Source organism: Manacus vitellinus, unplaced genomic scaffold, assembly GCF_001715985.3.
Source record: "Manacus vitellinus isolate BGI_N305 unplaced genomic scaffold, ASM171598v3 scaffold_56_pilon, whole genome shotgun sequence".
In the NCBI taxonomy this organism is placed as follows: Eukaryota; Metazoa; Chordata; class Aves; order Passeriformes; family Pipridae; genus Manacus; species Manacus vitellinus.
Window position 1 is genome coordinate 2,973,818 of NW_021940660.1, and position 12,962 is coordinate 2,986,779.

Genomic DNA, 12,962 nt, shown 5'->3' on the forward strand with positions numbered 1-12,962 from the left:
AGATGTTTTTAAAAGATGTGGTATGGATATAGCTATTGAATTTAGAATGCACTGCAGCAATTGTCTATGGCTCTTGTTGATAGATGTGAAGGTTGTTCTTTTACATATGCTGTACACAATATTCATTCAAACTTGAGGGTAAGAAAAGGCTAACCCAAGTGTCTTGTAGTTCTTTTACTTTTTTCCTTTTACTTTCCATTTCCATGAATGAGGCCTTTAGCCATCATTAGGGGAATTACTTCTACAAACCTTGCAAGGGTACGTATTCCAAAGTAAAGAAATCATTAATAAAAACAGTGAAAAGGAGCAGTTATATTACAAAATAAATCTACCAGGCTTACAGAGAAAACAAATTTGAAGGAGCCACCTGCTGTGAGATGAGGCAGTAATCTCAACAGCAGGAAATAAAGGGAGAGAGGGAGAAAATACAAAAAGCATAGACATTAAAAAAGTAATTAAAACACTTATCTCCATCAACATACATAGCAAACAAAAAAAATCAACCACCTAGAAAACACACTCTATTGAACCTCACAACAGGAAATAACAAAGCTGTCACCATAAAAAAAATCTCTAGCAAAACAAGAGAGATTTTTTAAAAATACAAGCCTCAAAAGTATTTACTAAAGTGTTAATCACTAATGGACTGACCTTGAGAAAAGCTGAGCACTTGCAGAGCATTTGTAACTGTACTGGGCATCTAGTTTTTCAGAATCAAACCTTTAAAATGTGGAGAGAGTAACTCTTTAGATACCAGTGGTTGTCCATTCCATGTATGGTGAATGTCACAGCATGAATTGTAAGGGTGTGTTTAGTATAATCAGCCATGTGGTACAGCTTCAGTACCTTACTTGGATTATGCAGTTCAGTATAGTTCATATCTAAATTGTTGTGTAATATTGATCCACGGACAGCAGCATAAGCAAAATGGATATGAATGAATATGACTTCTTAGAAACAAATAGGTAGAGCACATGCCACTGCACACAAATAGGTTCTATCATGTCTGGAGAAAACTGTAAATTTGACAGTTATGAGAGTTTACAGTTTCAGTGTTATCTTTAAAGAAAATACTTTAATATACCTAAAACTCATTGTCCAATTTATACAATTCGTGGATGATGTAACATTAAATGAAACTGCTTTAAATACATAAATTTTGCTCTCCCTTTCCTCAGACCACAAACTAGACTTGTTGAAGAAGAACAGAGCATTCAGAATTATTAAAGCATGCTTATGCTCTTGGATTTTACAGTGTGTTCTTTCTTCTCTGCCAGGTACCTTTGTAGTCACAGTCTAACCATATGGTACCTGTAGCTGCAAGTCTCTGGGCAAGTGTGAAATGCCATCAGATGTGTTACATCTGAAATATTTTTGTATAGGAGCACAAGGAGCAAGTTGGAACACTCAGTGTGTAAAAGGGCAGGAAGATGGGACAAAATGGGTACTTTTCTGTTAATTCAAAAGGACCCTTTCAAAAGGCAAATGGTGGATTTAGAATTTACCTTTAGAGAGCAATTACTTTAGCTCTGTATATACTTTAGCACATCTTTTAAAGAAAATTTAAAAAGTATTATAAACTCTTATCAGATAATGTCAGTTCCTCTCTGAAATTCCTGTCAGTCTCTGGCCATCAGCCTTCCATGGCTCCTTTGCCCAGGGCACATGAAGGGGCACAGTCTATTCCTGAAGCTGGCCAAAGGTGCGAAACTGCTGGTGTGGAACCTGTGCTGCCTCATGGCTGGACTGTGTTCAAGTTTCTGGGTCTCAGCTTGTCTGGGCTTAGCCTCTCGGGTGTTATTTCAGGAGACTTGCATTGCCATCGGAGCAGATATGCAATAATCAATTGTATGTTTCTTCTGTCCAGTTTCGTATGAGATTCATGGATTTTTCTCGTCATTCTAAGGTAGATTCTGACAGTTGAAGGCTTTTCACCCAGTCCTAGGATTTCCTGTAATGGAAGGAAATTCCTGCTGGGAAGGACAGAAGAAGAGTTTTCCTTGTAAATGTGATTTTTCAAATCTAGTTTAGCTCTGAAACATGAGCATGGATATGGCAAAAGTTAGAAAGATGTCACTACCATCTAACTTTCCAGCTCCAAATCTGTAGGCCAAGATAACATTAAAAAAAAAATAAATCCATAAATTGGTAAATGGGGTTTGATGTTGGTTTTGATTTGCTAGTTTTAAAAGGTAGAAAAAGGAATGTGCATAGCCAGTCAATCCCATTTTCTTTGTTTCTTTTGGATTGAATTTGGATAAATTTATAAATGCAATGTCATTTCAAAACAAATTTAAAAGATTCAATATAAAAATGCCAAAAGAAAGTGTCTTGGATTTTAAAAAGTAATTCTTGGTATTTTCTAACACAGATTGCATTCACCAGCTTGAATTTACATTTTTACCTGAAAGTAAGGGTTTGGTAAAAATAATTCAGCCAATTCTGATCTTGAAGACTTTTGTCAGGAAAGCAGCAACTAAGAATGCAAAGAGAAAGGATGCTACTTGAGATTTCCTAGCTCTTAATTTGTTTCCCTAATTCAGCTTAACTCTTTTCACAATTTAGTATTACCACAATTAAAAATGAAGCAACCCAAACTTTTCAGTGGTTGATATGAGGAAAACCAGAAAAATCTCACAATGCTTTAGTTTTGACCCTGTAGGCTGCAGCATGTTTACATTTCAACTTCAGCTCCATTTTTTTTTTTTTTTTGTCCAGAGATGTGTTTTCAGTCAGCTGCCAGTGAAAACTACATTTGGTGCTTATCAAGGATCAGGGCTTATTTTGTGTGTCAGTTATTAAGACCAGTTGAGAAGTTCATTTGAAACTGCAAATCTGCCCAAACATGTCTGATTTAAGTAGTCCAAACAATAAGTTCAGGTTCACAATGCATTCCTGTTTCTGGGGGAGGGAATTTGATCAAAATAGGAGAAGAATGTGGTGTTTGTACTCCTGCTTTAGTTGCCCTTTCCAGACCAGGCTCGTAGTTACAGTAATAGCAGACTTAGCTGATTGATGTGTTGACATGCCTTGATTTATTTGGTGCAGCAACCAAGTGCTGCTCCGCATGCCAATCCCTTACATTGTCTAAGCATCATTCTTGTATAGTGCTTTGTATATCTGACAAATTTACTCTGATCATTTAGTGATTCATATCTCAACTGGGCTAGGGAATTGTATCTAAATTCTCTTTAAATGGAGACCGTGGACTTGACACTGTGACTTGACATGCATCAGCATTGTGAGAACAAAGAGTACAAGATCTTGATAGGAAGAAGATGATGTTTTTTTCTTATATATATATAATATATATATAAAGGAGGTTAAAGTCTGTGTTTTCCAAAGTCACTGTTTTAGTGGTTAATGACTTTGGAAAGTATATGGTATGTCAGACATGGGAGAGACACTTATGTTTAGGTATTATACAGTGGAGAAGGGGTTGTGGGGATCAAACGAAGGAAAGAAGGAGAGAAGGTTTCATACTAAGAGAGTAGTGGTGCTTACTGAGAGATGACTGGAGCATCTGGAGATGAAAGGCAGAGCATAGCAAAACAGAGGGTTAGGAATTGAGATGAATTGCTTTCTACGCTGTACTGACCCAGATTGGGACTGTCTAGATTAGCTTTTGCAAAGCTGAACTAGATCTGTCATGCAGGCTGTTATTTTCACAATGTTTCTACTTTCTCTATTCTTAGTAAATGCAGTTTTCCACAGCACTTGAGGCTTCATTGCGTGGTTTGGGTATCAGTTACTTCAGAAGCTTCTTCCCTGGCATAAGCAAGTAAAGGAGAACTGAGGCTTGGGGAGGTCCAGGGTCTTGGCTGCAGAAGATGAGGGGCTGTGCATAGCTCTCTGCCTCTATAAGGGTGTGCAGAGTGTATCCAAAAACCACCAAGGGAGTTGCATGTCTAGGCTGCCTCCTCTTGGTTGCCTGTCAGAAGAGTTATTCTTCAATGTAGGGGAAGGAAATAATTGTTTTCATTAGATTTTGATACAAGTTATTTAAATACAGGATATGTGGAATTGTGAAAGATTGTTACAGGACAAGAAATACCAGGTAATAAAAAATTTTTAAAAAATCCTTTTGTATGGATTTCAAGTGGATTTGGAGAGCAGAAAACTTACTACCTTGGCTTCAACCTAAAACCTAGGGAAAAGACCTCATATTTTTCTAAGCACTTTTTCTTGGGTGGTTCTTGGCTATTTTGTACTGTTCTGTCAGTTCCCTTTTGCTAAAAGATCTCTCTGATTTATCTTCAAAGGGTATTTCTGTTGGTTCATTATTTTAACCCAAATTGTGTCTTTCATACATGACTGGGTTTTCATATATTTTATTTCTTCTCTAAAACCATTTGCTCAAAACTACATTTTTCCTCTGCAGCTGGTTTGTTTGTTTGTTTTTGTTAAATATTCTCTCCCAAGAGACTGTTGGCTATTTATCAGTATTCAATCTCTCTGTAAAGCATACTTCTGTGGGGTGGACATTTATTATGAAATGGTGTCTCTAAAGGGGATCTTATCTGTTCTTGATCTGTTTCTCTATTTGCCTCTTTCTTAGCTAGTGGCTTTAAGAAGTACTCAATCTCTCTATTTTAACAAAATTAAATGCAGTCATTAAAATGGCAAATAGCAAAAGGCGATGCATTAGAATCCAGTACAATTTCCAGCAGATGCTTAGCAAAGAGCTTGAATCTGTGTTAGGTGTTTATAGCAATAAGAGAAAAAAATCCCCTGCATTTCCTTCAAATGTACTGGAAAAACTGTTTTTAATGGAGTTTTCAAAAAAATTAAAATAGTAAAATAAATAGCAGAGAATGCTATGTATGTTGACTACTTGTTAAGCTTCTGTTTGGTCATATCAGTCAGGCTAAAAATTATTGAATCCAATGCATTCTTAATCCAACTTCTTTGATTTCAGTGACACCGAACTAGTGATGAACCTGGACCTTGAACATTGCAACAGTTCCTTAATTATACTCTTTCTTCAGCCTATGTGAGCAAAATTACTGATGCTGTTAGAGACAAAATAGTTTTCATTAGGAGATCATAAAAGCGACAAAAATAAGTGGGAAAAAAATATTTGTGAGGGTTTCTCCTTCTGTTTGAATGGAGCTGTTAGGTAGAAAGGAAATTATCTTTAATGCAGGCTGCACATCTAACTAATGACAAGAGTGTTTCTCCCAGGAGTAAACTGAGCCCTCTGAACTGGTTTATGGATACCTCAATAGAAATAGTTGCATTACTCTGTCCTCTGCCTGCAGGCAGTCACTGAGAGCTTTCTCTGAGGTACTCTTCTTCCCATAGATAATTTTGCAATATATATGTAGAGGAAAATCTATGCCATTTTAAAAATAATTTCTTCAATGCATTTTACATATTGTACTTTCAATAGTACTAAGTATTTCTGGCTGCCTCTTAAGTTATCCATTATTCATTCTTCATTAGCTGAAATTCCAGTCTACCCAGAAAGTACAGCATGCAAAGGTCTTGAAGTTCAGTACGTGCTAATATTTTCTAACCTTATTTTTCTCAATATCCAACTGTAGATCAGTGTTGGTTTGAAAGTCAGGTGTTCAGCAACTGAGTCATGATTTTTTTTTCTAAGTAGAGATCAAGAGAGTGCACAATAGCATGAGATTTATGAAACGCAAAAATTTCAGGATATTTTTATTTGCTTTTTGGCTTGTAAGCCTTTTGAATTCACTGAGAGTATGTATTGTTTTGCTTCGCTTCACTGAAACTGTTAAATCTAAAAACATAATTTTTTTTTCTTGTATTTTATTAACTTCATTCAGGGATCTAGAGGTTTAAGAAACTTCCCTCATATAGGTCACTCATGAAAAACCACTAAGTTTTTTCATGACTGAGTTCTGATCTTATGCTGTAATGAGACAGATTTTTTGCTGCTTAAGTAACATAAAAAGACCCCAAATCTTCCCTACTTGGAACAGCACTCCTCAAAGCGCAATCCTACTTTGTTGTTGAGACTAACATGGTGTTAGTAGGGTTTTCCAAGAGGTCTCAAAGAGGCGTATGTTAGTCTTCTGCCATCCATGCCTGAGAATGGAGGGAACACAGATTGCTTTGCACGCTCCAGTTCTGCCTGCTTGCTCTGAGACTCCATGGTTCTAGTGTGATTTCCCAGCAAAATTGTTGACATTTACTCCATTTCAGTATGTAATTATTAATTAGCGTACTTTTGATAATATTTTGGGGTTTTAGATATAAATTTGAAAGTTGAGACTGTGTTGAAAACATCCTGATAGATCATCACATTTGCATGAAGAAAATGGTTTAACTTCTGTGTCAGCTGGGCTGGGTTTTTGTGCTGTCCAAATGTTCACACAGCAATGAGAAGATGTTACTTGCGAATTGGAAGATGCTTTTTGCTGCTTTCTTTTTACCAAAAGGTATTTGTTGCTATTAATGGTTGTGAAGTGAATCCTTGTCTGTATCCTACGGCTTCTGTCTAAATGTGTGCTATTAATAACTAGAAATAAATGTCAGCCAATAAGGACTTCGAGGTTTCGAGAAAACAATCAAGAATGGCAAAAAATGATGGCATACAAAGACTCACAGACCTATAGCACTGCCATTTGTCTTCCTCCCCTCATCACTTAAGCTGTTCATTATTGCCTCATTTGTATTATCTGCAGACCAGCTGAAAAATGCCTCAAAACAAAGAAAGCAAAACCATTTCACAGCAGTAAGAGTTACATTCATGGGCAGGTAAAGCAATAGGAGAAAAGCTTGCAAGTCTTCACCAGTAGCTTTGCTGCTTTTGCACCCTGTTCTCTCTTATCCTTTCCTGCGCTTGTTTTGTTAAGAGTTATATGTGTACACATGCTACCCAGCAATCTGATTTTCAAGTGCCAGTACTATTAAATGATCACCAGTTATATAAGGCTGTAAATGTGAAACCATAGTGATTTGTGATGTTCTTTTGGAAACATCTGAGGGTTTGTAAAAGTGCTTGTATTGAGGATGTTTTTGAGAATGTGTGTGTAATGCAAAAAATATGTTGGTCATTAAAATCTCTTATGTAATTCTGATGTGCCAAAAAAATATCTATTGTAGGTTTGCCAGAACCAAACAGAGACAGTATATTCCAAGGATTGAGAATGGATCAAGGATTCTACACATCTAAAGACTTCTTACCTTTGGTAGCAATGGCAAGTAAACCAGGTGTGTGATATGTTCTTGCTGTAATCACATTCAGTAAGTCATTAGTAGTTATTGATATATAAAACTGTTTGGTTACATAACAGCTCATCCATTTATGAAGCACCTTCCAATTAATAGATCTGGGACAGGGTTTTCTCTTGGGGAGTGACAACCTCAGGAGTATGGTCAGGAAATTCAGTCCTAGAGATTATAAACCAGATAGTCATATATAAAAATCTAAACACATGGAAAATCATCACCCCTAATAAGTTATATTTGTTATTTTGAATTATAATCAAAAGGTGACTTAAGCTTCACATTTGTATAAATTATCTTGATATAAATAGCATATATAAGATAGTCTTGAAAAAATCTGATATTAAAGAAGGCATTGCCAACATATATAAACAGCTGCTTTGTATATTGTTGATAAATTGTTTTACTTGATTCAAGTCGTGCTGCATGTTTTAGAGACACATTTAAATCAGCACTAGTTCCTTACCTAAAGAACTTGCAGTCTAAGACTCAGGACAACAGGAGTGTGGCAGGAGTTAATAAAACAACGCTCAGTTCGTAGGCACTGAATGCAGTCTTGTTTTATGCTTTTACATCTTTCTTGGAGTACAGAGATGGCTGCATTTGCTCCCCAAGGGGTATAGCTGTTTTCAGTGTCCTGAATGTGAAGTCATAAGCTCTAGATGTGTGATTTCCATGCCACATTCCTTCATGGTGTAGATTTCCCAGTGTGTTGATAAAAAGAAAATTAATGTACAATTTTTCTGGACATAGAACAGAATGTGATATTTTTCATATCATAGAATCATAGAATATGCTGTGTTGGAAGAGACCCATCAGGACCACTGAGTCCAACTCCTGACCCTGCACAGGACATTCCAAGAATCATACCATGAGCTTGAGGGCGTTGTCCAAACACTTCTTGAACTCAGACAGGCTTGGTGCTGTGACCACTACCCTGGGGAGACTTCCCTGTCACTTCTATTGCCCAATCACACTTTAGGTGAAAAACTTTCTCCTGATATCCAACCTAAACCTCCCCTGACTCAGCTTCATGCCATTTCTTCAAGCCTGTCACTGGTCATGAGAGTGAAGAGTCAGTGTCTGCCCCTCCTCTTACCCTCACAAGGAAGTTGTAGACTTCAGTCTTCTCTACTCCAGGCTGAACAGACTAAATAACCTCAGCCACTCCTCCTAAGGCTTCCCCTCCAGACCTTCACCATCCTCATGGCCCTCCTTTGGATACTCTTTAATAGCTTAATATGTTCTTATGTTACAGTGCCCCAAACTGCACACAATATTCAAGGTAAGGCCGCCCCAGTGCAGAGCAGAGCAGGACAATCCCTTCCCTCGACCAGCTGGCCATGCTTTGCCTGATGCCCCCCAGGACAGGGTTGGCCCTTCTGGCTGCCAGGGCACTGCTGACTCAGATTCAACTTGCCATGAACCAGGACCCCCAGGTCCCTTTCCACAGTGCTGCTCTCCAGCCTCTGGTTCCCCAGTCTATAGACACAAGCAGGGTTGCCCAGTCCCAGGTGCAGAATCCAGCACTCACGCTTGTTAAACTTCATACAACCACATATTTAATATAGCTTTTTTAATCTACAAACTGATTTTCATTTGAGCATTCAGAAATTTCTTTTAGCATCATATAGTGTTGCCTGCTTATTTAGTAGACTTTCCTTAAACACTGTTGAAGAATATATCTTCTGTGGCAAATTATTCTGCCTATAAAAGTAAAGTTTATTACCCCATTTTATGCAAAATATTTAGGAAGTGAAATTCTCCAGCCCATCTGTCCCATTTCTCTGCTGTTTTGATCAAATGCTTATTTCTGTCTGTTTTCTTAAGATCAAAGTGAGCTTAAATGGTTTGGGAGAAAGGGGTGGAGTTTTTGTTTGGGTTTTTTTAAGAAAGAGATGTTTAAAAATAAAACAGATTGAGAATATGTACTGCAAAACATTTGTAGATTAACAAAGTAAAAAATAAATCCCACAAAACAATGACTAAAAGTACTTTCTAGAATTCCGTGAGGACATGTAGTGCTTGTGTACTGTCACCTGACTGCATGAGGATCTATATACTGCGATCTGCATCTTTTAAAATGTTGCAAAGTAACACTCTTGATTTGGTAGGATATGTAATGATTTTTTTTTTTTGTATTAAGTCTACAATGAGAAAAAGGATGAACTTGGAAGAACTAACCTTTTCTGACTGACAGTAATAGATATCTCTTTGATGTTGTCTGTTAATTAACATGGTCTCTTTTGCTTAATTTTCCTAGTGTCTATCTGTATCTGTAGCTACCTCTTGCTCCCTAAGACATGGAATTTTAAAATAAAATATAAATATCCTACATCCCACTTTATCCTCTTTTTTCACTATGACAGTTTTTTAAATGATAGACATAATAGACTTAGTCACAGTAAAGTACATATTCTTCCTGCTTATTAAGTTCTGAATACCACCTGTTAATATACTTTTCTCCAAAAGGGGTTCCCCTTGCAAATACATAGATGTGAATTTACCGTGGGAGCAGCATGGTACTAAGAGCAAAATGGGCTGCTGTGACTGATCTGTTCTGGACTTGTGCTGTAATGGCACTCTGAGCTGCCATTCCCCTGCTGCACTTCTGCTTTCTCTACTGCTCACTGCCTAGTTTTTGTGAAGGATGAAGTTCATTAAAAATAAATGAGAAAAGTTTAGAGAAAATTTTAGACTTAAGAATCCTGTTACATAAATAGTAAATGCAATGCCATATACATGGTGGGGGGAAATGATAACGTTTGTCACACATTAAGCATTTTACAAATGGAGAGAGAGTATCTATATTAGGATATTGTTTCTCGCTCCATTTAAGCATTGTTTATATGTATAATACTTGTGTTCCACAATTACATATAAAAATCTGCTGCTGCTATAGGAGGATATTTGAGTTACAGTGCAATGGTTAAATTGCCAGCTTAGTGCCTCCTGACTAGAACTGTCACAGGCTCTTTGAGAATATAGCTTTCAGTTATTTATGTCCTTATTTTTCAAGTTGCAATCATTTGCCTAATCAACAGTTAGTTGTATTTAAACGTGATAAAGTGCAGTCTTATCCAAGGAACAGACACAGTTCAGTTTTATTTAAGTATTTCTTGTTGAATTGAAGCGAATGCAAGCTGTAGGTGACAAATACAAAATGTCATTCTCTCCGTGTAACGTTTTACAAGTCCTTTGTAGAAAGCCACTGTAGATTAACCATTTTCTCTCAATGGAAGATCCAGGAATTACTGGAATAACAATACTCTTTCTCCTCATGTTCGGCTACTGCAGCAAATAGCCTCTGAGAACCATGTCATAGCCAGAACAGTCAGTGCTTTATAGAAGACTGAGAGGACTAATGTTGATACACTATTACACAAAACAATTGGTCATCTTTTTTTTTTTTTTTTTAAACTGGGAGGATAATCAATCTGATGAGAGAGAAACTTACTTTTTGAATAAAAAGATCTCACAATGCTAGTTTCAACCTGACAGGACACACAATCCTATAAACGTGTTGTCATTTGAATTGTTTCTTGATAGAAAGGTGCAGCTGCTTAAAGTACTGACTATGAAATTATGTATATGAGCATATCTTAAAAGGGGGAATAAAACTGTCTTTAGGTGGAGCAGAATAATTTGATAGTGACACTCCATGCTTGGAAACTGTAAGATGCAATTTTACACTGCTTTGAGTACAAGTACCTTTTGAGCTGTCATGCAGAAATGGTTTCTCTACTTGAAAATGGGGGTTTCCTTTTATCTTTCAGGGATGTGTGCCTGTCACTCTCCATTGCCGTCAATACATGGAACTGTGATTGTACTTGGGGCAGGAGACACTGCTTTTGACTGTGCAACATCTGCTTTACGCTGCGGAGCTCGTCGCGTGTTCGTGGTCTTCAGGAAGGGATTCACTAATATCAGGGCTGTCCCAGAAGAGGTGAAATTGAGTAACAGCATTTATAAGAAGGCATATTGGTTGTTATTTCTGTGGGGCCTGAAAGTGTGCTGTGGGTGCTTAAAAGGCATCTATTAAAGGTTTTGTTTATGAAAGTACTCTTAAAATGTATGAATCTTTATTAAAAATCTGATGCTCACTTTTTATACTCTCAATGTAAATAATTTTCCGTGGTTGTATCTTTTTCCTGTAAAGTCAGAGATGTATTTGCAAACAGGGACTACAATTTCTTATAAATTAGAAAATGCAGTAAAATTTTGAATCTTGGAATCAAACAGCCATTTGAGTATTGTGTGTGACTCTATAGGTCATGGTTAGATCCTGGAATGATACCTTTTGGCTGCTGTTTCTGATGTGGCCTTGTGAGCCTATAAAATCTTGTAAAAAATTACTTACAGTGATTTTGGCTTTGAATCACTGCCAACAGCAATGCAGCAATGTCATTCATCACAAATTTCAGCATTCAATTTGATTTTTAGTTTGGCTTTGCACTTTGGCATTTATCAGGTCATCAGCCCATTTTGAAACTGACTCTGTTTTCTCAGTGTATCTGTACTCTGAGAGTTTTTATCAGATTAGATTTTTTTATCTTGGTAGTCTTTTTCCATTTTCATCTATTTGGTACATTACATTTTTACGTAGTTGAGGATATTAGGATATCTAATGTATCTTTATCATGATATTTGTGGTAGTTTGGTCATCTATGTCAAGAAGGTGGGCACCTTAGATCTTACAGAAGGGGAGTGGAGCTTCAAAGAAAGTAAGAGAGGGTCTCTTGGTGCATAAGTTACTTCTGTTGCACTTCAATTAAGAGTTCTAGACACAATGAGATTACTGAAGTCATTGCGGAGACTCGTGTGCTATTCAGATTCTTACTAAATCAGTTGTCACTCTGAACCAAAATCTTTGATAGCAACCTGGATAAATTCCTAAAAGTTGTCAATGTTTATGCTCATCCAATCATGCAAGGCCTTGAAAACAGTAAAATAAAAGTAGCTTCATGTAATGGCCATGCTAGAATCATGTCAGGTTGGATATTACATGTTAAAAGAAGTTGTTGTGTAAACATAGACAATCAAATTTTGAAGACTTTGCTAAAATAAAATGCTGATTGACTTAAGCAGTTTTACCATGGCAGAGATTCAGAAGATCTTGTCTGGATTGTCACTCAGAAAACTGTTGTTTGCACATGGTAGTCAGTATTTAATAAAATGTTAAAATCACAGTAAACACAAATCATGGCATGTCCAAAGTAATACTAGGACCCTTCTTAAAAGAGACAGATAGTTGCATGAGTAACTCCTTTGCCCTCAAAGGAGTTAAATATCTTCAAAGTAACAGAAAAATAAGAAAATATATTGGAGAAATATTTCCCTTGAAAATCTACCTAGTGCCAATGCTTGATTTAATAGCATCGGAGGCTCTGAAGCTGATAATAAGATGACTGCCTACTGGAGGCAGCTGACTTCTACTACAGAAGAATACATGGTAACATCTTGAGTCAAAAAATGTCTGGGTCGTTTGTTTGGTTTTTTTATAAAAGCACAACATAGTTAAAGTATATGTTTTATTGCTTCTGCTCTACAGATGGAACTTGCAAAAGAAGAGAAGTGTGAATTTCTGCCTTTCCTCTCCCCTCGGAAAGTTGTTCTTAAAGGTGGACAAATTGTTGCTATGGAATTTGTTCGAACTGAACAAGACAGTGATGGTAACTGGAAAGAAGATGAGGATCAGGTTGTCCGTCTGAAAGCTGATGTGGTGATCAGTGCCTTTGGCTCCATTTTAAGTGACAATAAAG

At 36.9% G+C, this 12,962-nt stretch overlaps 1 protein-coding gene across 1 annotated transcript in view; it reads left to right on the forward strand.

Moving 5' to 3' along the window:
• DPYD (dihydropyrimidine dehydrogenase) overlaps positions 1–12,962 on the forward strand; it is a 338,474-nt gene that overhangs the window by 147,625 nt on the left and 177,887 nt on the right. Inside the window, exons 10-12 of the mRNA XM_029963231.1 lie at positions 7,078–7,185; positions 10,977–11,146; positions 12,752–12,962. Of these exons, the coding sequence (XP_029819091.1) occupies positions 7,078–7,185; positions 10,977–11,146; positions 12,752–12,962 (489 nt within the window). The remainder of the gene's footprint in view (positions 1–7,077; positions 7,186–10,976; positions 11,147–12,751) is intronic.